The sequence below is a fragment of the Wyeomyia smithii genome, chromosome 2, assembly GCF_029784165.1.
Source record: "Wyeomyia smithii strain HCP4-BCI-WySm-NY-G18 chromosome 2, ASM2978416v1, whole genome shotgun sequence".
NCBI lineage: Eukaryota > Metazoa > Arthropoda > Insecta > Diptera > Culicidae > Wyeomyia > Wyeomyia smithii.
In genome coordinates, this window is record NC_073695.1 from 54,255,154 (window position 1) to 54,281,546 (window position 26,393).

At 39.8% G+C, this 26,393-nt stretch overlaps 1 protein-coding gene and 1 long non-coding RNA gene across 4 annotated transcripts in view; one reads left to right on the forward strand and one right to left on the reverse strand.

Moving 5' to 3' along the window:
- LOC129721169 (myc box-dependent-interacting protein 1) overlaps positions 1-26,393 on the forward strand; it is a 97,687-nt gene that overhangs the window by 18,205 nt on the left and 53,089 nt on the right. For 2 of the 3 annotated variants that reach the window (XM_055673434.1, XM_055673436.1), the window contains exon 1: positions 6,895-6,927. The exons of the other annotated variant lie outside the window; for it this stretch is intronic. In XM_055673434.1, coding sequence (XP_055529409.1) covers positions 6,910-6,927 — 18 coding nt within the window. In that variant the 5' untranslated portion in view covers positions 6,895-6,909. Of the gene's footprint in view, positions 1-6,894; positions 6,928-26,393 lie in introns of those variants that run through there. 3 annotated transcript variants of the gene reach the window in all.
- On the reverse strand, positions 17,567-18,503 carry LOC129721170 (uncharacterized). Its single transcript, XR_008727356.1, has 3 exons — positions 18,276-18,503; positions 17,838-18,108; positions 17,567-17,745 (listed from the first exon to the last, which is right to left on the reverse strand). It is a non-coding gene; the product is annotated as an uncharacterized LOC129721170 (long non-coding RNA).

Genomic DNA, 26,393 nt, shown 5'->3' on the forward strand with positions numbered 1-26,393 from the left:
AGACAAGTTTAGACACTAGAAGAATATTTTTTAACATTGTTAAATTGTTGGTGCACAAAAAAAAGATTTTCAAAAAACCTTGGAAGATAATGAATCTAAATGTTTGCTCTAAACATTTTTTTCTCAGAAAAAAAAATTCTAGGAGTACATTTTATTCGGAAAGACAAAATTATTATCTATAACTTTGTCGAAGTTGTCACCCCGATCAAACAAACAGCTCTAGCTCTAAAAATATTTTGTAATCATCGATACCGTTTTTACATAAGCCCTTCTCAAAAATGAGTCATGATTCATAAAAACTCTAGCTCATAGAAACATCTGTGCGAAGCCAAACCAAAAATGACAATTGAAAAAATTTGGTCGACGTCATTCCGGTTTCGGAAATACCCATATTCCATAGTATGTGATTGATTCTTACAGGTTTTAAGAAATTAGCAATCGCCATCTTGAATTGTGAAGTAACGTTGGACACCGACTTGGTTTTAAAAACAACAATATTTCGGGCTTTTTTTATTGTTTTGCACTGTTTGACACAGCTAGAATCGGGCCGAAAATTTTTATTGGTTAAAAAATTGGAACGTTGATCGCTTTAAGGTTTCATTTCCCGAAGTCTGATTGAACTCAAAGTTTGCATGGGAACTATTAGAGAAAACGAAAATTTTGAGCTATGAGGCTTATATCCGAAATAATCCGAACACCTTCAAATCAGTGTAACTCTAGCAATATTTAAGCTACGAACGACTCTTTTCACTCAAACATAGCTGAGGGTCTATATTTTCCCCTACTTTGATATGTTTTGACATTTTGTTTTGACAGTGCTCAAAACGTCGATCAATAAAAAAGACGTGCGCGAACGGGTCTTATACAGCCGTACTGAAAATCCTCTCCTCCCGATACGTGTACTCGACTCTGAAGGGGAAAGGGATCCAAGAAGTGACGAAAATATTGGTCCTGCGAATAGTTCTATGGACAGAAAGGTGAAGAAGATTTTGGAAAGGAATCCGAACCTCTCTATCCGAACCAAAGCCAGAGCTCAAAAAGTAGGAATGTCTCCAGGATTTGTTCAGGATACAAAGAAGCGTCCTCAACCGCGAAGATAAGCAAAATTTGACGGCAAAATCACGTGCTCTAAAATTGTGTTGCGAGATGTTAACAAGATTTTCTGTAGATTTCGAAAAAAACCTAAGTTTCGTATGACAATATCCGTGAAAGTTTTAAATTCTAACTCTTTTCTTCGATTTTTCTCTAAATACAATGTTCAAGAGATTTTTTTCTTATGAAGATTCCTTTTGGTTCAAAAGATATAAACAATTTTAACAATAATGTACCCTATTTCCTGCTGCGAATTGGAGAAAAAGGGGGACGCCCGGAAGTTCTCACTAACCGCCATTTGGCAGCTATAGTCGTCACTTAGACACTACAGAATTAGGTTCGCAACATTTCTATTTTCAACCAGTGTTCTGTGGAAGGAAAGCTCATACTTTATCATCACCGGTACAATCAATAAGGAAATTTACCAGAAGGAGTGAATACAAAAAAACGATTGCTATCTTTCTTAAAGAGCCATGATGTTAATCCTTTGTTTTTGGCCTGATTTGGCATCATGTCGGTATGCTAATACCGTGATGGAGTGGTACAAAGCCAATAATATCTATATTGTACTAAAAACCACTAATCCAACTGTCCACAGCTGCGAACAATCGAAAAATATTGGGCTCTGATGGAGCGGACGCTTTTTGGAATGAAGCCGGACGTCAAAGATGACAACATTTTCATAAAATATGGACCAGACCTCTCAGCAAGATCACCGAGGAGACTGTACAAAAGCTAATGAATGGAGTGAAGTGCAAAGGACGAGATTTTTACATCAATGTTTTAAACCTGTGGATAACTAAATCATTTGTCATAGTTTTGAAATAATTAGTTATACCATAATTTTGAAATAATTAGTTATGTTTAGTGAATGTTTTATAACATTTTTTGGGTGACCGGATTATTATGAATTCAAGCCATACCACTGTAGGTCATAGCTTTCCCATAGATTCCATTGGAGTCCTTATGGTCATATTTAAAAACTATCTTAGGATGATAAATAGCTTCTGGTTAGAAATTTACCTTATTATAAGGTACTTACAATCAAAAAACTGATAATTGAACTGGATGTTCTCTAGCGTCGTTACTATCTTGCCTAATTGTAAAAATAAAAATATGTAAAAAAAAATGATTTTTTAGGCGTTATTTTTTGCAATTTGCAATTCAGTTCAACTATAATCAATTGTAGCTTCAATCGACGAATATGATTTTTAGATGTTGTAATTAATAGTTTAACTTATAATAATAATTTAAAATAATGGAAATAATTACACATTTTCTTTTTCTTGTTTCAGGTAAATACAACTGAATTGTTTTCATACCAGAAAAAAATGAAAGTCCATCAATATGGACCATAGCCATATGCCATATGCCATATGCAGAAGAGGTAAATTGGTTTTTGTTTACTTCTATGAAACTGCTAGATCTCAAACAGTATTGAAAAATTTCAAATCAGCTTGACTGTTACCCCAACCTTGCTACTGACCCAATTTTCTACTTTCCGGAAACACTTTTACTTCATTTGCATCGTTTTCCCTGCGCACGATTCAAACCCCCATCAGAGCCATCAAACACAATTGCCCGTTAATTAGCTCTCCATCAGCATTTTACGCTGCCGAATTATTCCCTAAACATCTGACGTCAAATTGGCATCTGATCCGATCTGACGATTCGTCGTTTGTGTTGCACTCGAAAAACCGGCTCTACAAAAACATTCCACTTCACACCCACAGCAGCTCTCGCCCCCTTCCTACTCTGTCGATCGAAGTTAGTTTCGATGAACTTTGGAACAAATCACTCGCATTGTCGTCGCGCATCGTGGCGACTTTCGAGTCACCTCATCGTGACGTCCGTGGGCTCACATTTTGGCCACTCAGTTACAAACAGGAATTGATCGCTCTCGGTGTCGGTCAGGCTCGATCGATCGGAGCGCAACTTGATGTGCGGCAGCATTTCTACGAAAAAGTTCCGCTAGCAACGCCACCAGTGAGCAACTCTCCGGTGGATGCCCAAATATGGCGAAAGCCACTTTTTACATCACTCTGCAGTGTAGTGTGACACTGGTTCTGATTGCGTGGATTGCTTTAGTTCGCAGTACCATACTCTAGAGTGGACTGGACTTTTGAAGAACTTAAATGTCGCAAAATGACTGCTTGCAACACTCCGACTTCGCAGATGAGTTTCTTTCTGGGAAAATAACCAGGGAAACTACTTTTATTCGCTGTAAACGCTTCAGTATGTCGATTTTATCGTCGAAAATAAAGCTCTCGTACATGTGTTTCGTGTCTTGTTCATATTGTTAGCGGTAAAAAAACGTGCAAGAGATTGCATAACCAGCGGAAAAAGTGGAAAAGCATAAAATTAGTGCGAACAGACATAAACAGAAGTCAGAATAATATGACGAACGAGCGAGATTTGTCCATCGGACAATGACGAATTAGCTTGCGCTGTCTGCTGCCGACAACAATGCAACTGTCCAATCCGTTAACTTTCCGGTTGTCATTCGATATACATATTCGAATGTATTCGCGTTTCCGTAGACGCAGCTATAACGTATGCCGGCAGGCGATGGATGCGTTTTCATCAGACCTGCTAGGTTATGATAGGCCGATATGATATGGACCACGTGCAGTGATGCGTTCACGACATCATGTACACATCGGGGACCTCCCCGCTGGCCGGGATTGTCACGTTTCGTCGTTTGAGACTTTTATGAATTTACCAACTACGGATGATACAATGCACACTAGCTGTTTGACCATGTAGGTAAAGTTGTAATCGCAGTCGTAAATTGCTCCGAACATGTGTATGTAAATGACTTCTGATGTAAGTTTCATGGCGGCTTAGATTTATGAATTGATTCATGGTTTTGAGAGATTTAGTTATTAGAGAATTCCTAGTCGATTTGAGTATGAAGGGAATAACTTACACAGGCTTCGCAGTGAGGACATCGTAATTTTCTGGGGTACGATGATCTAGCGTAGAAATAGCAATTTTTGATTTCACCTTACGGACGTCGGTTGCCGAAAATTATAAAACACGTGAATTTGCAGAGTGGTACTTTTTAACAAGCTCTTAATAATTAAAAAAAGTTTAATTGAAAATTGTCTTCCTCGAGTACTTCGATTTTCTCTAGTTTCGCCAGTAGTCGGAATGATCTCATATCGTGCGCGAATTTGTATGAAATAGATCAACTTTTTTCACATATGTAGCCGATTCCGGCTTTTGATTTTACCGTTCGCTTGTATTGCTTCGGTATCAATCTAAATTATTCGAGGAAGAAAACAGCTCAAACTAACGAAGTAAACAAAGATGAACACAACCGAACGCTCCACTTATTCAGGCATATCACGATCGGCTGGTGCGGCATCTAACATTGTCCGGTTAGTGACTTCACGGCAAAATGCTAAAATTGAAACTATGCTCCAACTAACCGCAAGCGCCTCTCGAAAGGTGCCATTTTTCCCATCATGCAATCTTGCATTGCTTCACCTCGGGGCGTAATTGAGAGTCGTCTGTTGTTGTTGATGCTGTTGTGGTTTATTCCTGTCTATAGGTCACTAATTTCGCTCAACCTGTCACGACAGCAACTTGTACACTTGTTTTTCATGTATGCAACACCTTCGGATGCGTCTCCTTCTCGCTCCCAGCAATTTGCAATATAACTATGGTTATAGATGCCGCTAATTGTCCTGTTGGGTTTTATCGGTAACTAATGGACGCTTTTCGAAATGATTTGAAAGACAAATAATTGAATGCTTTAATGCAACATTGCAAAGGTGTCAAACTGGGCGGTATGAAAATGTGGATGGCATTTGAAATACCCGCACAGAAATTTCATTAGCTTCATTACTGGTGAATGGATCTATTAAGTTGCGATCTGGGCTCAAATTCTCCCTGCAGATATGATAATTATCACTAATTTCGTAATCGCACCTCGTGGAAAGGTGATATCAATCTAAATCCAAACTCATCCCGTGGTTTGCTTTATATTTGTTTGTTTGCTTAATATTCCGAACTGGCTCAGCCGCTTCTCGACACCATAGAAGCAGCAGCAGTGTGCAAGACGATAAATGTGCAAAGTCAGATAACGGAGACGCGATAATTATCTAGGCGTGATTTACGAAAACTGGCTGCCACAACACAACACGGGTGCAAAAGCGCATGGATGTTTTTCACCTAACCGGTAGGGAGGAAGAGGAGAGGATACTGCAGTTTGATATATTTTAGATAAATACCACGGGATTTTAGCTTGAAGTTAAAGTTTTAGAAATACATACAAATCCCACACTGGCTGTACTGTGCAAAACACGTGATGTTAACCGAATACGTTTTCACGTTCATTGAAATTATTTCAAACTTTTTCGGATGAATAATTGACAAATGTAATTAGCTTCCTATTTAAAAACTGCTTCAATTATATGAGTAGAATGAAACATAATCCCAAACTGTTTGACTTGAACACAAAGACTACGAGCGCACGACGACGGATACATATTTAGATATCTGTTTTCCAAAAATAAAACGACAATAACCTAGGACAGTAAAAATCGATGGACGGACGGCGAAGCAGCTTAAAATTAGCGTTTCTTTGATTGAAGGACATACAAACTACCGCCATCGGATGGCGCGCGGTAACACCAAGAAAGCTGACCAAAAGAACTCTCGTAACGACAGTGTTCTTAACTTGAAAATCGTTTAGTTTTATGTTCGCATTCGTTTCACTGCAATGTTTTGTTGTTTTCAGCTAGCACGTTAAAATCAAACCGTGTGGTTAATCTTTTCGAACGGGCCTAAAACTTTTTCGATGATTACCCCATCGAGAAAGAAAAACTTGCTTGAGCTTATACTAACCTCAATGAATTATTGATTGACGATCAACAATCTCTAACGATGCGTAAAATCTTAATAAAGTGCCCTTCAGCACCTGGTTTTCACGCTTTATGAATGATTGATTTGGAAACTCATGAATCACATGCAACTGGTGTTCGTTTCGTTCGATTGTGTTCGTGGCTGGCATAGACAACCGTATTTGACACTTAATATCATTGTAAGCTTATCAAGAACTTGAGTTTTTGCTTATGTATTATGTATCGACAATTTTATTGTGTAATGAGCCGAAATTTTATGTGTAGCTATAGGTATTTTTTCACTGTCGTCACACAAAGGAATAGAAAATTTAAATGCTTGTGCTGCAATTTTCTTGAAATATCCCGAAAGAATTTCTCGATGTACTTGGACACCAAACTCAAAAAACTATAACTCATAAATCTCATAACTCATGAACTTCATTTATACTACAATGTATCTAACTAATGGTAGCAGTGGTCATAAGCTCATATGAATATGGTCATATGAATTCAAGCCATACCACTGTAGGTCATAGCTTTCCCATAGATTCCATTGGAGTCCTTATGGTCATATTTAAAAACTATCTTAGGATGATAAATAGCTTCTGGTTAGAAATTTACCTTATTATAAGGTACTTACAATCAAAAAACTGATAATTGAACTGGATGTTCTCTAGCGTCGTTACTATCTTGCCTAATTGTAAAAATAAAAATATGTAAAAAAAAATGATTTTTTAGGCGTTATTTTTTGCAATTTGCAATTCAGTTCAACTATAATCAATTGTAGCTTCAATCGACGAATATGATTTTTAGATGTTGTAATTAATAGTTTAACTTATAATAATAATTTAAAATAATGGAAATAATTACACATTTTCTTTTTCTTGTTTCAGGTAAATACAACTGAATTGTTTTCATACCAGAAAAAAATGAAAGTCCATCAATATGGACCATAGCCATATGCCATATGCCATATGCAGAAGAGGTAAATTGGTTTTTGTTTACTTCTATGAAACTGCTAGATCTCAAACAGTATTGAAAAATTTCAAATCAGCTTGACTGTTACCCCAACCTTGCTACTGACCCAATTTTCTACTTTCCGGAAACACTTTTACTTCATTTGCATCGTTTTCCCTGCGCACGATTCAAACCCCCATCAGAGCCATCAAACACAATTGCCCGTTAATTAGCTCTCCATCAGCATTTTACGCTGCCGAATTATTCCCTAAACATCTGACGTCAAATTGGCATCTGATCCGATCTGACGATTCGTCGTTTGTGTTGCACTCGAAAAACCGGCTCTACAAAAACATTCCACTTCACACCCACAGCAGCTCTCGCCCCCTTCCTACTCTGTCGATCGAAGTTAGTTTCGATGAACTTTGGAACAAATCACTCGCATTGTCGTCGCGCATCGTGGCGACTTTCGAGTCACCTCATCGTGACGTCCGTGGGCTCACATTTTGGCCACTCAGTTACAAACAGGAATTGATCGCTCTCGGTGTCGGTCAGGCTCGATCGATCGGAGCGCAACTTGATGTGCGGCAGCATTTCTACGAAAAAGTTCCGCTAGCAACGCCACCAGTGAGCAACTCTCCGGTGGATGCCCAAATATGGCGAAAGCCACTTTTTACATCACTCTGCAGTGTAGTGTGACCAAACTCAAAAAACTATAACTCATAAATCTCATAACTCATGAACTTCATTTATACTACAATGTATCTAACTAATGGTAGCAGTGGTCATAAGCTCCGACAGGAAAAAAGCTCATAATTTTGGAAATAAAATAAGTCTGGAAAATGCACATATTTTTACGGTACAGTAATGTTGAAAGAATAACCAGAAAAAACTCTTCCCAGGATGTTAAAAATTTTCAATGCATATTTGTTCATATTTTCACACACTAAACGATGAGAGTATTATTCATTACTTGAGAAAGAGATTGAAACGCTGCAGACTGAATAAAGTTCCAGTAGAAAAATCCATGAAAAAAATCTCTGAAGAGACTCTTCAAAAACTAACATTTTTATAAAGCAAATTCCTCTATTGCGTTACCTCATTTTTATTAGAAACTAGATGTTGGCGTTACGATTCGTTACATATGGGGGGGGTAGGGGTCGGTGGACGGAAACCAGGCGCTTAAGGTAGCGAGGCTCAAAGTGGGCTGGTCAATGTGCACACTGCTGAGTGAGCCTACCAGCCGCCAGAGGTCTGCTTTCGATGCTTCGAGCAAGGACATAAGTCCTTTAGCTGCAAGGAGCCTGACAGGAGCTCCCTATGCAGGCGGTGCGGCGCTGCAGGCCACAAAAGCGAAGACTGCGGAGAGCCCCCGAAGTGCTTGGCGTGCGCCGGAAAGCGTGACGCAAAGCACATAATGGGAGGCCCGAGGTGCACGGCCGGTAAGCCGACTAGCAAGCCACGGGCGTGAGAGTGACACAGCTAAATTTGAACCACTGCTTCGCGGCTCAGCAACTGCTATGACGTTCTGTAGTCCAGGACTGATCACGAACTGGAGGGTAGACGATGGCTACACTCATAGCGACCACCTGGTGGTCTGTTATAGTGTAGACTGTAAAACGAGACCGTATGTGGCGAGTAGAACTAACACTCCAGCTCCTCGCAGATGGAGGATATCACACTTCAACGAAGAGGTATTTGCGGAAGCAATTAAACGAGAACACGAGGCGAGCAGAATTCGTAACCCGAGCGCTGATCAACTTGTTGCCATACTTTCGCGGGCGTGTGACGCCACTATGCCTAGGAACCGCCAGCCTAGGCATGGAAGGCCACCAGTCTACTGGTGGATCGACGCGATAGCGGACCTCCTCAGAGCGTGTCCTCAAGTGAGAAGAAGGATTCAACGTGCGCGAACCGACGAAGAAAGGGAAGATCGTCGAGGGGCATTCAGTTCTGCAAAACGGCGCTTAAGAGAGCAATAAAAGCTAGTAAACGTACGTGCTTCGAAAGACTGTGCGCTAGTGCCAACCTAACCCGTGGGGTAACGCCTATAGGATGGTGATGGCCAACACCAAGGGTGCGATGGCGCCCGCTGAAAAATCACCAGCGATGCTTGAGCGGATCGTAGAGGGACTTTTTCCACGCCACGAGCCAAATCCTTGGCCTCCGGCTGGTGAGTCACTTCACCGACGTTCCAGTATCTCAAACTCAGACCAGAGGTGGTCGGCCAACCTGCCGAACACCCAAGATATGAGTGACGGCGTTAGTCGTGCCGAGGCAGAGGAGGCGGAAACGGTTACGAATGAGGAACTCATCGTGATCGCCAACTCCCTGAAGGTGAGCAAGGCACCGGGATCGGATGGGATTCCGAAGCTGGCTGTGAAGAAGGCCATCAAAGAGGCCCCCAGACTATTTCGGGAAGTCATGCAGAAGTGCCTGGATGACTGTACATTCCCAGAGAGATGGAAGCGACAGAAGCTGGTCTTATTGCCGAAGACAGGGAAACCAGCTGGTGACCCGTCGGCATACAGACCGATATGTCTGCTCGATACGGCGGGTAAGGTGCTCGAGAAGGTTATTCTCAATAGACTGGTTAGGTACACCGGAAGTGCAAACGGTCAGTCGAGTAACCAGTTCGGCTTCCGAAAAGGCAAGTCTACGGTGGATGCTATTCTGTCCGTCACCAAAACAGCAGAGGTAGCACTCCAGCGTAAAAGATGGGGCATTCGGTATTGCGCAATCGTCACGTTGGCCGTGAAAAATGCGTTCAATAGTGTTAGCTGGGATTCCATAGCCCACTCGCTTCGGAAACTAGATATTCCGGTGTCTTTGTACAGGATTCTGGAAAATTATTTCCAGAATCGTGTGCTAGTTTACAGCACAGACGAGGGTCAAAAATGTGTCCCAATTACCGCAGGGGTTCCACAAGGTTCCATCCTGGGCCCGGTACTGTGGAATATCATGTACGATAAAGTGCTGAAACTAAAGCTCCCCCAAGGGGTTGTGATCGTTGGATTTGCGGACGCCATCACACTTGAGGTCTACGGCGAGTCGATCGAGGAGGTTGAGTTGCCGGCTTCGCACTCTATAAGCGTCGTCGAGGACTGGATGCGCTCCAAAAAGCTGGAGCTGGCGCATCATAAGACGGAGATTTCAGTTGTCAATAACCGCAAGTCGAAGCAACAGGCGTTGATCAATGTCGGGAATTGCACCATCGCCTCCAAGCGCTCCCTGAAGCTGCTGGGGGTGATGATCAATGACAAGCTCGCCTTCGGGAGCCATGTCGAATATGCCTGTAAGAGGGCTTCAATGACTATTGCAGCATTATCTCGCATGATGTTCAATAGCTCAGCAGTGTACGGCAGCAAGCGGAAACTTCTAGCTAGCGTGACTTCGTCCATACTGAGATACGGCGGGCCAGTGTGGTCCAAAGCACTAGGTACTAGTAAACATCGGAGTAAATTGGAAAGTACCTACAGGCTCATGTGCCTGAGGGTTGCGAGCGCGTATCGAACTGTGTCATACGACGCAATCTGCGTCCTCTCCGGCATGATGCCTATCAGCATAGCCATTAAGGAGGACGTAGAATGCTTTGATCAACGTGACACAAGGAGCATACGAGGTACCAGAAGATCATTCTCGATGATCAGATGGCAGCAGGAGTGGTCCAGTGGTTCAAAAAAATTTTGTTTGCGTTACGTCATTTATGAATGTCGCCTTATTGTAATAAACTTCTAATATGTTCACTCTCAGGCTTCGTTTTGCTCATCTTCGTCTTAAAGAGAAAACAGTTTTCTTCCCTCTGTGAGCTTACATTCAATGTGCATCACACCATCTGCTGTAGAGAGAGCGCAGAGTAATAGTTTCTCTGACGAAAAAAACGCTTCTAATTTGACAGAGCAAAAAACCAGTGAAACTCTTGTAAATTGCTCATCCGCACACGCAATGAATCAGAGTGAAAAGGAACTCTGCGACTGAAATGCTCTACGCTTTAATGTGGATAATTACTCACTCTGTGTGAGAGAAAGTCTAGTTCTTTAAGGGGTTTGGCAGGTAGAGAAGGAAATTTGAGCAAAAATCAAGAGAACGGAAGAAGCCTGTTCACTCTTAATCATCGCGTGTCAGGGGTAAACATTTGTTTGCTCTCTCAGTTTAAGAGGGAGTATTCGTTAGCTTCTCCTTTACTTGAAGAGAAGTTGGCCAAATATCAAAACATTTAGGTCCACATTGAAACCACATCCTAACCGTCTTCGAATTTAATATTATAGGAAGATTCACAACTTACCATGGGTGCGTATTCTGCAGAAAGTCCGATTTTATACTGTATTTGCCGCACCCCAGAGCGATGAGATGCGTGCGTCGGGTGAAGGAGTTTATGAAGGTCTAGTTACGAGCAACATTTTGGTGAGTGGCATAAAAATAACTACTTCAGTTCAATGATTTTAGGACGCTAAAAAGTGTCATTGGTGTGTCGCAATAGTGACACCGACTAGTTTGTTAAATTTATCGTCATTGTGAATTGCCATTTGCCGCTGACACGGGATGGTTCTAGTTCTGTTATCTCTGGCAGCATTTCTTGCCATTTCCAGCGCTCTTGCAACTACTGAGTATTTCATAACAGCCGTCCGATAATAATGGGGCCCGAACACCGCATGCTACTTTTTGTACCAGGCTTTCGAGAAAGCTCTGAGTGAAAGCGAAGCCATAAACACGAGGAAATGGTGAAAACTTAAAACATTTTCGATCATTGTCAGTCCGCAGTCGAACAACGAACACTAAGAAGCAGTATTTATCACTATTATAAATGTTTTGGCAAGTGGCTGAAAATAATAACTACTTAGATTGAATAATTTTGAGCCGCTAAAAAGTGCCATTTGGTCGAGAAACCGAATTTTGGGGGAAATTCGGATCTTGAGCTCGATAGTCAATTTTTATAAAAAAATTTCCTAGGGTGACCTAAATTTTTGATAAAATCAAGTATTTAACTTTTTTATCTTTATAGATAAAAGAAAAAGTTGTTCTACAATGTTATAGATCCATTCTGTGCCGAACACGCATCAGCATCGGTTGTGCTTTGAAATCGTTCCGATAAATTTCAATACGTGTGTGCAAGTGGTGGCATTTTTTGACAGGTCCCGGTGTCTTTTGTCTAGATTGCTGTGTCGCAAGGTCGAGCGCCTTTGTGTTACTGTGTCGCAGGCAGCTACGCTGTCGAACGATTTGGTGGTGAGTGCAGTGTACTCCTGTGGACGTTTATCCAACACGAAGGAGAGAAGGAAAGGAAGGTACGTGCTTCTTGTCTGTCCCATGATAACCGCTCCTCTTTAATCTATAACCTTTGCGATGACTTCGACATGACTATTTTAAACAACGGTGAAATGACACGTATCCCGAAACCTCCAGCGCGCCCAAGCGCTTTGGACCTATCCTTATGTTCGACGTCGCTACGGTTGGATTGCACATGGAAGGTAATCCTTGATCCTCACGGTAGCGACCATTTGCCTATTCTTATTTCAATTACTAACGGATCAACTCGCATGCGACCAATTGACATTCCGTATGACCTCACACGGAATGTCGATTGGAAATTATACGAGGAAATGATTTCAAAAGCGGTCGAGTCGATTCAACATCATCCACCACTTGAAGAATACAACCTCCTCGCGGGCTTGATTCTCGATGCCGCGTTGCAAGCCCAAACGAAGAAATAGCCTGGCGTAACGATCAAAGAACAGCCTCCAACTCCGTGGTGAGACAAAGAGTGCTCCGATTGGAGGCAAGTGAAGGTGATCGCCATCCAAAAACCAGGGAAACCAGTTTCTGATCACAACTCTTATAGGCCGATTGCAATGCTATCCTGTATCCGGAAATTGATGGAAAAAATGATACTCCGTCGTTTAGACCACTGGGTCGAATCAAATGGCCTACTATCAGATACTCAATTTGGCTTCCGCCGTGCCAAAGGGACGAATGATTGTCTTGCGTTGCTTTCAACAGATATTCAGCTGGCGTATGCTCGCAAAGAACAAATGGCGTCTGCGTTCTTGGACATTAAGGGGGGGGGGGGGGGGGGGCTTTTGATTCCGTTTCTATTGACATTCTTTCGGGTAAACTTCACCGACAAGGATTTTCTCCAATTTTGAACAATTTTTTGCACAATTCGTTGTCCGAAAAGCATATGCATTTTACGCATGGCGATTTGGCAACTTTTCGAATTAGCTAAATGGGCCTTCCCCAGGGCTCATGTTTAAGCCCCCTTCTTTACAATTTTTATGTAAATGACATTGGCGAATGTCTGGCAAATTCATGCACGATAAGACAACTTGCAGACGACAGTGTAATCTCTGTTACAGGAGCCAAAGCTGCCGATTTGCAAGGACCATCGCAAGATACCTTGGACAATTTGTCTGCTTGGGCAGACTAGGTATCGATACAGCTAGGTATCGAATTCTCTCCAGAGAAGACTGAGATAGTAGTTTTTTCTAGGAAGCATGAACCTGCTCAGCTTCAAACACAATTAATGGGTAAAACGATTTCTCAGGTTTTGGTACACAAATATCTTGGTGTCTGGTTCGACTCCAAAGGCACCTGGGGTTGTCACGTGAGGTATCTGATGAAAAAATGTCAACAAAGAGTGAATTTTCTTCGTACAATAACCGGACAATGGTGGGGAGCCCATCCAGGAGACCTTATAAGACTTTACCAAACAACGATATTGTCTGTTATTGAATACGGGTGTTTCTGCTTCCGCTTCGCAGCAAACACACATTTGATCAAACTGGAGCGAATACAATATCGTTGTTTGCGTATCGCCTTAGGTTGCATGCAGTCGACCCATACGATGAGTTTGGAGGTCTTAGCTGGAGTACTACCATTGAAAAACCGCTTCTGGAGCCCGTCTTCTCGTATTCTTATCAAATGTGAGGTCTTGAACCGTCCCGTGATTGAAAATTTTGAAAGGTTATTTTTTTTCTTCACATAACATTTATTTGACACGGCACAAATACAATTTAATGTTTAACGGCGCCAATTATATCTGATGACTTAAAAACTAAAGCAAATTTTTTATCCTCGCTGCCGACTACGAGTTGATTTTGAAAGGTTAATCGAACTTAATTCGCAAACCCGTTTTATGACATTGTATTTCAATCACATGTCCCAAAATATTAACCCTTCTTCGAATATTCCAAATCGTGTCAACTTATTAAATACTTCTGATTCTACTGTGTTTTTCGATATATCCATGATAGAAGAAACTCGTGGAATCTCGGATCATTTACGCGTGCAGCAGATCCCCAAAATTTTTTCCAATAAATATCGAAATATCAACTGCAACAATATGTTCTACACTGACGGATCACTTCTTGATGGGTCCACTGGCTTCGGTATCTTCAATAACAATTTAACCGTCTCCCATAAGCTCGATAATCCTGCTTCTGTTTACGTCGTAGAATTAGCTGCAATTCAGTACACCCTAGGGATTATCCAAAAAATGCCCACGGACCATTATTTCATCTTTACGGATAGTCTCAGTTCCATTGAGGCTCTCCGATCGATGAAAGATGTTAAGCACTCTCCGTATTTCCTGGGGAAAATACGGGAACATCTGAGTGCTTTATCCGAAGAATCTTCTCAGATTACCTTAGTGTGGGTCCCTTCTCACTGCTCGATACCGGGCAATGAGAAAGCGGACTCTTTGGCTAAGGTGGGCGCAACAAACGGTGAAATTTATGAAAGACCAATTGCTTTTAATGAATTTTTCGCATTTGTACGTCAGAATACGATCATCAGTTGGCAAAATTCTTGGACCATAGGGGAACTGGGAAGGTGGTTACATTCCATAATCCCCAAGGTATCGACGAATCCGTGGTTCAAGGGGTTGGATGTAGGTCGAGATTTAATTTGCGTGATGTCTCGGCTTATGTCCAATCACTATAGATTTGATGCGCATCTCCGTCGTATTGGGCTCGGGGAAAGTGGTATCTGTGCCTGTGGTGAAGATTATCACGACATAGAGCACGTTGTTTGGTCATGCCCTGTCCACCGTGACGCCAGGTCTAAATTAGTAGCTTCCCTTGAGGCCGGAGGTAGACGGCCAGCTGTACCTGTTCGTGATGTCTTGGCGAGCCGTGACATACCCTACATGACCCTTATATACGTTTTTCTAAAATCCATCAATGCCCCAGTCTAGTCCCGTTCCCCTCCGTCTACACCCAACAAAACGACAAGAACACGTTTGAACCTTAAGCACAGATTTTGGAATCAGCAACTGCACCCCACTCGAGTTCGCCACCCGAGGCCTTCAGTGATATCTTGGCTCAGCGGCACATACCATATGGCCACTTGAACACTAGCGAACAACAACAACGAACCATAACCAGCAACTAGACCCCGCACAATACCTCCAGGACCCGAGGATACAAGCCCCTGCCCCAGCTCATGACATCGGCCATTCGAAGAGCACCAGACGACCATTCAACAACAAAACACTGATTGAAAAATTCATGCTAGTTTTAAGTTAGACTTAATTTCAGCTCGTAGTCGGCAGCGAGGATAAAAAATTTGCTTTTAGTTTTTAAGTCACCAGACATAATTGGCGCCGTTAAACATTAAATTGTATTTGTGCCGTTTCAAATAAATGATATATGAGGAAAAAAAATGTTATAGATCAGTTAATTCTGAGCAACTTTGCAGAGGAAAGTTTTTCTCTATCTTTAAAAATAACCGATTTAGATTGAAAAAATACATTTTTCACTCTAACTTTTTCGACGTGGGACTACGTCTTTGTTTCCTATCCTGGGATGCATTTTGTAAAAAAGGAAATGAAACTGGCAAATGTTGCGTCAGATTTTAAACGATAATAACAACATAACCACATTATGGATAACAATAACCAATATGTTGTTGGATAGATAAAATGTTGGACAATTTTGTAATACGCTTGTTATTACTATTATTTCATTGCTCAGCGCTGAAAATTGATAAAAAGTTTCAAGGACAAATTTATGCGAACAAAAACTAATCACATGCGATTCCCCTCTGATATTCTCTTTATCAATATCAAAAGAAAAATTTACCGTCCCAATAGGTCAATTTATGTTTCAGGGTGGCCACCCAACCGGGAAAACCGGGGGAACCGGGAAAAAACCTGGAATCGTTTGGAACCGGGGAAAACCGGGAATTTCACTGAACATTACAAACCGGGGTGAGATTGTGCCAGTGGGGGTGGGATTGTGCCATACAAACCCATTTTTGTCAGCCATCTCAAAACCAAAATTTCCTAAGTAAGTTTCCTCGAATACTTAACCGAAAAAAGACTAGTCCTGTGACCCGGAAAAGATGACTGACATATCTTGAAGTGCATAAAACAGGTTTTGTTTTTATTCATCTTTCTCTTGGAAGCTAACTTGACCAAGGTAAGCTCCCCGGAAGTAGCATTCAAATGGCTCGAATTTTGCCTAGAGCAAATGATTCACAACGATAATCTCGCGGGAACTGTAGCTGATAGATGTCGCCACGAATACTCACAACTATTGAGTATGCATTCGACGAAGACATTGTTCACTTCCTACCTTGTTACTTTTTGTAGAGATCTGATAGCTGCTTCAGGCAAGAAACTTCCTAACTTTACTGTGTTTATTAAGAAGATTCTGATTCTATTGCATGGCAATGCCACGTTGGAGCGAGGTTTCTCCGTGAAAAAGGAGTGCGTAGTCATGAATTTGGAAAAAGACAGACTTGTAGCGCAGCGCTTGGAGGTAGAGTTATTTTGGAATTAGTTCATACATATTCAAAGTCATGGCTGAGTCAACCCAAAGTCAAGAGGAAGTGGTAATATACAAGTCAACGTCCGGAAGCTATTGCAACAAATATGTATGCTTATGATACAATTCGTTGTTGTAGTAACATCAATAAAATGTCATAGAAACAGTTTGTATACTCTAACATGTTGGAAAAGTTGAAAAAGTGGTTAAACGCATGGCCGAAATATGTTGGCCTCTTTCTAAAGCAAACATATTTTGGCCATGCCCATTATTGACATCTCTTTGATTACCGTTCGGCCGTTGCACGTGAACAAAAAAGCAGCTTGTGACAATTTACAGGTAATTACTTCTTAATTTATCACATTAAACGATATGAAATTAGATGAGAATGCCTGTCAAACCGCTATAAGCCAAATCATTTCATTTTTAGATGCCTAAAATTTACAAAAATTCACAGCAGAAGCATGTTCTCCTCAAACCCACTATTTTTGCTCTAAAAATACCGATGATGATCTAAAATATAATTAGTCCGAACTATTTCCATACATGTCTGTAGATATAAAGGTGGGCCAAAGTAAAAATTTGGTGGACCAAAATATGTTTTAGTACTTCGTAGAAATTTTGATATTTCTAGGATATTTTTCAATATATTGCATTGTTGAACGGTGTATATTAAAATAGACACTTTGCTTTAACAATGGTATAAAAGAGTAGGTATTTATGTTGAAAAATTGTGTTTGTTTTTAATGAACTATGCGAACACTTTCCAAAGCTGGCCAAAATACCCCCGTTACCCTATACCAAAAATTATGATTTTCTTTTAGAAAACTATATACAAAGCAAAGCAAAGCCTTGGTGCTACATTTTGTATCGGAACTCGACCTTCTGTTTATTATACACAAACTTCGCAGCCAACTGTTAAGTGTCCAGGACGATTTCAGGGCTAGTGCTATGATCCTACTGACACTAACAGTCTCTCCCGAGCCGAGACTCGAACCTACGACGACTGGCTTGTTAGGCCAGCATCGTACCCCGAGACCAGCTGGGAGAAAACTATATATAGATATGAGATTACTTCCGGCCTGAAATGGAAAACGTGATTTAAATGAGGGTCGATATCTTGCATTGTTTTTGAGGAATGAAAAATAGCAACCGGCGTAAAAAAAGACCTTACTGTATTTGAAATCGCCGTCTGATGCGCTGCGACTTGCTGCAGCCCTGCTTGTTGCTGGTCGCTCCAGTTTCCAGTGAATCATTCTTTTGCTACAGTCATCGGATAAACAATTATGAATAAATTTCTGCATGCTAGCTTTTGTACGTAACTATTAAGAGCTAAACTTCCGGTGTGTGTGAAATATGCGTTCAACTAGGCCCTACATTTTTCAATAGTAGAATCACAATTTTTCATATTTTGATGGTCGCACAGATGATTTTATAATTGATTCCTGTAACATATGAAAGAAATTCGTTGGAAAAAATTTTCATGACTCTCGACGTTTTCGGTTTTTGAATTTTCTTCCATATGATGCCGTAAGCCGTAATTCTACGTCAAAAATCGAAGACTGATTCCTAAATTTTTTTTTCCTTCATAGGTCGGTGTTAAAATACTTACCAAATTCTATGACTCTTCGATTTCAATCCCACACAATCATCCGCGAAAACAACGAAGACAACCAATCACAAAAAATCAGCGCAGTCTAGCAGAGAATGATGCAATAAATACCGCCAATAACCTTTGTGCGATAATTACCAGCAGAAAATTAGTCTACTATGCGTACACACTGAGACCGAGACACTTTTTCTGCGTAGACAGAAATCCCGAACCACCAACTGGCCTTGATGTCTGTGCTCTGTGCCATAACCTCACTTGATTAACCCACGATTGCGCGGCAATCGACACGGTGTCGATGATTGCTCAACACCTAAACGACATCGCTTACTCGTACAGCAGAACACTATTAATAAAATAACTTCCATTTGACTTTTGTTTTTGTCTGCTCTTCAGTGTCGACTCGCCGAGCATTGGAGTGGATCTACTATAGAAGTAATCACCTTCATTTGCCCGCGATTGAGCTAAAGAATACATTTGAAGGGAATGGTTACAAATTATTGCAAATATTGCTTTTCATATGTAGGAATAAATGTACTAGAAAAACTACAGAAAAGTGGAGAATCATTTCGGTTTTAGAAAATTAGTTATTTAAATGTTGAATCACCCTTTGGCGCCGCACCATGCGCCAATATTGTGAGACAACAACGGCGGCGATGCTTCATTGGTTGGACCTCCTAAGCCGGTTGGAAGGTAGGAACCAGAACGAATCAACGATCCATGGCAGCCGATTGTATAAAGATCTATTGTAGCGGAGACGAATAGTGCCGTCAGCTTGACTCCGCAAGCGACTGACAGGAAAATAGCAGAATAGATTTCCCCTACATTGGTAAATTTTCCAAAACAATCGAAAAATGTAGAAACCACAATGCTGTGTTAATCATCCGGCTATTGCGTTGGTATTTTTCCTATCGGTTGAAAGATGGGAAGTGAAAAACAAATTTGTTCAATTCGGTCGTGTACCACCTGTTAAGATGTAGTACTGTTTGAAATTGTAAATAGACGGAAGGAATGTCGATATTGCTTTTCAGGCTTGTGATAGTAGAGATATCGTGTGTTTTACATTGACGCATTCATATATGCGTCTTCGATAGCTGCATGTTGTTCCGTGTGGGATAACGAGTAGGCGAATACTCGAAACAGATTTATTGGGTTTAAACCATCAAGGCCGTTCAACCAATTTGGTAGAAGGGTAATTTTGTATTTCTAACATTCCGAATAGCTACAGCAGAACCTCAACTGCTCGCGCCGAGTGCCACTCGAAGAAATCTAATATAACATCTCCTACTCGACACACGACTACAGGATCAGAACAAATAATACGTGGCCCAAATCTACAGCAAAATAACTCGAAAAAAGTGTGATCAGCACAGCATTTCTGAATTGTCGTCACATTGGACATAAAATGGAACGGAAAACGCTAAAAGGATTATGTCATAAATTCATTCCGAACATTCGAATTCGGTTCTCCGTTCTACAGTGCAGGTCCCTAGTTTCGGTTTACTAACGTGAGGTTATGACCTAAGCCCTATGGGATGGAATTTATAGTCAGCGCCATTTGCCTCCCAAAGTAGTTTCTTCCCGTTTTCTTTAAACTTATGCGGAAAATGTTTTGCTCCACTCGTTCTATCATGTGCTGCCTCGAAAATCAGATTTGGCCGGCTGGTGACGATTATTAAGACGAGATTATTTTTAGTAACGCCGGCTTCGAATTGCACTTCACCGTCCGTGCGAGTTGTAGTAAAAGTAGGTATTTCTGTTTGAGAGGACAATGTTTGCCGGCTGCAGCTTTCGCAGGAATAAATTAGGTCTTTCTCGGAAAATCGGTTTGCCGCAAAAAAAGAAAACACTCACAATGTTGCACTAGTGTGTTGGTGGAGTGAATGTTATGGCTAAACTGCTTAACAAGTGTACAAGTTTTCCTTGTAGAATCCATTGTGTTGAGAATTTTCAAAATGCTAATTTACCTCTGCATCACCTTTTTCCATTTTCTTATTTAAAAAAATGTACTCCAATTTACTCTAATTTGTTCCATGAAGTGTACTTAGAAAGAAAAAAAAACTTTTTTAAATTTCTGAAAAGATGTAGGGTAAATTACCAATTCTCGGCAGTCTATGTCGTTTGTCATGTTTTAAACTGTCATCCTTCTTTTGTAAGCTGCCTAATTTCATCTATTATTTTTCTAGCATACTTTTCTACTTTTACAATCATTTACTGTTTCCTGTTGAGCAAATAGTTTTGCTGTATTTTCGCGAGTCACTGATTCGATTACTGGTTTTCATTAAATTTATCAATGAAATACTGGTTTACAGCAAAAATAAAATTACTGAACGAAATTCAGTAAATTGTAGAACTGAATTACAGTGAACTTTTGAAAAAAATGCTGTGATTCAGTAAACAAGTGGTTCGCTGATACACTTTCAGCAATGTACTTTGCTGAACCATAAAGAGAAATTTTGGTGTGTAGTTCCATTGCTATGAAATGCAAATAAACGTTCTTCGTTATTCCGCCATTCAAAGTATAAGTAGAATTCTGACGCCATAAGTTGTACGTGCAAATTAATACTAGTGATGTCATATTTGTATTTTTGTATATGTATTTGCTGCGCTTCTGTACACACGATTGTCGAGGGATTGATACATATTGTCGTTTACTGTTTGAGAACAAAAGGGATCGAGATATTTGCGCAGTGCGCAGCGTGTGCAGTGGCTCCAAATTTACCGCAAAATATGTTTGTACTCTAAATCTGATTACTATATCTATTTGATTTATAAATTAATTTCTTTGTGTAGGAATATTCAAATAGCAATAAGAGTTTTTGCAATTCAAGAAACATCGAAACATGGTTTCACATGTCATAAACTCTATTCAAAAATGGATATGGCACGTTTTGCAACAAAAACAGTTTCCTTTTGTTCTGGCAACAAAAACACCAGCAACATGCCGTGCTGTCTGCTGACGGACTAAACCAACCTTTTGGATGTGTTAAATAAGTTTAAGTTTTATTCATCCCGTATCCTCAATTAACTGTGAGTGTTCAAAGTGTATGAGTTATTTGCTTTCGCTAGTACGACGAAACTAAGGGTATTTGAGGGAGAACAAATGATTATTTCTCGAGAAAATCGTAACCAAATATCGCTAGCGGCGAAGGTGTGTTTCGTGAAAGTTTTCTTCGGCCGGGTAAAATATCTACATGTGTGAAAGTGGCAGTTTAATTTTTGTCAAAAAACAATAAATATGTTTGAATTCATATCACCTGACGAAGCCGTTAGTTACCCTATCTAATGTTGACGTTTTATGAATTTTTTTTAGTTTATGAAAAAAATGTGCTAATTTATATAGAATGTTGCGTTGGATTTTTTTCAATTATAATGTTAAAAAACCTAGCATTTGGAAACCACTGGAACAATCGGGATATGTTCGCAGTTCAGCATAGTACAAAGCATACTACAGTGAGGATCTAATTTATCATCTCGTGCATTTGATCAGTTTTTATCTATTTATTAATCCAGAGTGGCGAAAACGTGGAAAATCAGGGAATGTCAGGGAATTCATTTTTCGATCAGGGAAATCAAGGAATATCAGGGAAAAATGAAAAAACTAATCATTTTTTAAGCGATGCGCGATTCTTTTTGAAACGGTTCATGACCGCTAAAACGGTTTTTTCGGCATAAAAGGCTAATTCGGGACCTCGACTGTTTGATTTTATATAATATCGAATAAAAAAAAGAAAAGAAGAAGAACAAAATAAATTCAATTTGAGCCTAAAACCACCAAGACCAGAAAAGGCATTAACCGCATCAAAATTCAGCCAAAAAAAGCTGATAAACGTATTAAATGAACGGAAAAGGGTAAAGCAGAAATTAAATACTAATTTTGCTGTACATGGTTCCGAAGATGGCAAAGACTAAAAACAAAAATAAGTTTAAATATTGCTGGAAATATTTAAAAAACCTGCTGAAATGTCAATATCATATTAGGTGTTACAGAAACATTAGTAACTGCTCGTTCAACCAGCAAAAAAATCCAATCCAAAAAAAGCGGTTTCAAACAGAGGTAACCGAAAAAGCAAAAGAAACTGTTTGAAAGTAAACAAAAATCAACTAAAAATTGATTTTCAGTAAATCTGGAAAAATATCGTAACACCTATATAAACCAGAAACGACATAAAAGTTCATCAAATTTAACTGAAGCGCTCCTACAAGCTAGGAAAACCAGGAGCCAGGATCGTTTTGATCGAAATACTTCCTGAAATAACTGGAAGCTTAGGAAAACAAACCATTTAAGGTGGAAGTATATTCACTTCACCGGCCTTTCACTAGATCAATAGTGGGTGTCTGGTTTTCTACATGGTACGTATAGTAATGGGGATATACTACAATAGTTCTAATTAATAGACGCAGTAGTCTAGTTCCACTACAAATAAATAAATGGTGGAAGTGTGTTGAAGTCATAAATGGCCGACTTAGAGCCACCATGTGGTCGTCTTCGAATTTTCAAAAGCTTACCACTCGGTAATAGTTAATGCGTCACTAGTAAACATATCATCATGTTTGTTATGGTGATGAAAACATAAGATGGATGAAAAGATGAAAATTCGTAGTCGACCACGTGGTGATCACGTAATGGCTTCTACACACTACAACCAAAAAATAATATGGCTCCTAACACGGCTTAAGAAGCAGGGAAATAGAATGTTGGCAAACATATCTCCAAGTTTTAGAAGACAACACGACCAGAAAAACACATTATCAAAGCTAAGCCGAAATGCCTGAAAATGTGAAACAACGAAAGATCACGTAAGAATTTTTTTTAAATTGAAAATAAAACCATTCGAAGGAGTAGAGAAACGTCTCTAGAACCAAGAAGTAGCTACAAAGTGATCACGAATGGTGTCTGATTACTTGAAAAGTAACTAAAACCAAACTTAATTCCAAACTTAAGAAAAAAAAATTATCAAACTCGATTTAAAATGCATGAAAACTCTCGCAAATGTTACTTAGAACATCCTAAAGCATCTCGAAAGGCTTGAAAGAATTGAACAAATGAGTTCCGAATTTTGTTCAAAATAATCGAAAACGCAAAGGTTCAAAATGCTTCAATTAGACAAAAGGTTGGAAAATAAAATATGATCGAAATTTAGCAGAAAAGGACTGCAAATGCAGAAGAATTAGAAGGAAATAAACATTCGTCTGAAGTACATAAAAAAAATCTTCTGAAAAAAACGGATAAAGAAAACTATTACAAATCAACTCAAAATGCTTGAGAAAAATTAATAAAGTGGTTATAACAAAAGGAAAAGATAAAAAATAATATGATTCAAATTTAGTCTAATGGTTGAAGAACGCTCCTAAAAGACAGCATACAGTAGAACAGAAATTGATTCATAATTCAACCTAAAGCGATTCTGAAAATAGATGAGACTAGCTCTCAGTTTAGATAGAAGCGCCTCGTAAAATTAATATATTCATGAAAAATGATTTCATGTTAGTCTAAAAAAAGTCAATGAGAGAGAGCAGAAAAAAATAGGTATTTTATTTTATTTTGTTTTACCTGAAATTTTTGAGAGGTTCTCAACAAGTGCTCAACATGCCTCAAGATCCTTTCGGAAAAATGAAAAGGACACCAAAGAAATGATTTCAAATTTATCTTGAATAGAACAAGCAACACATATCTGTAGAATTTTCACTGCAGGCCAATATATATTTTTTAGCCGGTCTTCATTTGTTTTGGAAAAAATGTCATGTTAACGTTGACATTATCATTACCACCTCTCTCGCTCCTGCTGACCTCACAGAGTCCAAGCTATGATCTGAGTTTTGATACTCTTTTACATTTTGATTTTCTAAAAAATACTTATTCTTTTGTTTTAATGATATTTAGGTTTCCATATGAATTCAAGTAGTAACTGGAATGGGTTTATAAAGAGAGTTTCGGAACCCTGAACTGTTTGACAAATTGAAAACAAACAAACTTTCCAAACCGATGCACACCTATTGTAGCGCTACCTGTTCATTCTCAAATTGCACGGAAGTTTCTTTTTACATAACCGGAAAAATGCTACCATATCACCTTCTGGTCGCACAGCGATTCACTTTGATGATGCGGACACAACGGTTATTGTTACCGATGCGCCCCCTCCCGACTAGGCGGTGAAGGGCACCGTGTTGGTAGCAAGGGATCAATGCACACGTGGTGTGTACAGCGTGTGATATAATCTTTGTGGGCTGGCCGCGAAGCGTAACGAAAAGTTCGCAATTTTTCCATTCATTTAGATTAATCTCCCATTCACTGTCAGTCTGTCTTTCTGTCGATACTACTGTCTTCGCAATAGCAACTCGCCCACTGAATGACCCCGGTATGATATGTGTATAGTGTTGCGCTTGAAAGTGCCTCTTCCAGTCCAGCACCTATCGGACACTCTCGAGACAATAGAGTGCCTTCTCGTGGCCTGTCAGGTGACCGACGTAGATTGGCCGGCCTGGCATGCACATGATGCCGCCGACGACGACGGTTTGCCTCTAATTGACACTATGAATATTGCCTAGTGTAGGGCGTTGTTCTGTGTTCACGAAAACAGACCATGTAAAGCTAGGCTGACTATTCCCTGTGCGGTTTTGGCTATGTTTTAAATGATAAACGGTTTCATTGCTGTTTCTAGTGTTTTTCGCGCTTCGTCGTTCATGGCCGGCGCGTGGGAGTAAAGGTCAATTGTCAACTTTGCAACAAGCAGAAAAAATAACAAAAAACAGTTGAGAAAGATAATGTTTCGGACGATCTTGACTTCCCACGGAGAGATGCTAAACTGCGATAAATTATGCAAATTCAAATTAGGAAAACGGCTTTGTACTAGTCATACTCTAATAAATAGAAATATTAACAGAAAAAAGCCTAACAAATATGATTAGATACTTTATTTTCTCATATTTGCAAAAAATAACATTTCTCCTTATGATTTGAAAACAAAATAAATTCTACTTCTTCAGAAGCCAAGAGTTCGATTGGTCAAGCCCATCAATTGGTCTGACCAAGTTGAATATTTAGGTGATAGTTAAGAATATTTATATTATTTGCCATTCAATTAATCCCGGATTTTGGTTCTGAAAAAGCATTCTAGCAACAGAACTTACGTCCCTGAGCTTAGAATATTCAAAAAGAATTAATAAACAACAGGTAGAAAGAATAAAAAGAATGAATTCAAAAGAGCTTTGGATCAAGTTTTTTTTTCTGTTCGAAATTGATCGCATGCATAATCTTCCATCCATACGCTTTCGATTGTCATTTATTGCCCAACTCAGAAGACATCAGCTCAGAAACGACTGCCATTTTGTTCAGCAGGGAAGCGGGCGATGTTTTCGCTGTTGCACGAAGCTGCGGAGTCGGAATTCAGGTTAGAAAAACGATAATGTGTTTCTCACACAATGCTTAGCGGTGTTGTGATAATGATAAAAATGTGTGAATTAGCATGAGTGAAGTCCGCCATCACGACAACTCATACCAATGTAAAATGGCACAATGCTCGTGAGTGACACATCGACATCGAAAGTAAGGTTGTCTCTAACGATTAGCCGGTCTCGTTTTTCACGATCATGTGTACTAATCTATAGTTGAAGAAGCATTCTCCTTATGCATGAACCATTGTTTTTCAGGTAAAGACATGATTCTAATTGGTTTTATGTGTTTTTTTTTTTTCAATCTTTTTACAGGTAATAAGACAACTAACCGAACATCGCGACACTGTGTAAGAACGGTTTACGGCAGCACATCAAATCATCAATGAATCGAGTCACAATCATGCCGCCACAACAGTACGTAAACGATTGCATATTCATGTGGCTCTACTATAGACACACGTGACCAAGTTTCATCAATTACGTGTGCCAGTCATCCGTCAAGTTGTAGTAATTTAATTCGACCCAATCTGTCATTAATGGTGAATGTTATGCATGACATGCAACTATGTAATCGTGCTTCAAGCAGGTAGTTTCTAAAAATTTGATCATTTCAGTTTGACATGTGTACGAGAAATTTTTATTAGAATTACCCCTCAAAAATGCCTTGAATCGCGCAGTTAAATGGAACAAATGATCCAACATTGTGCTCCAAGTGACCTCAATTCA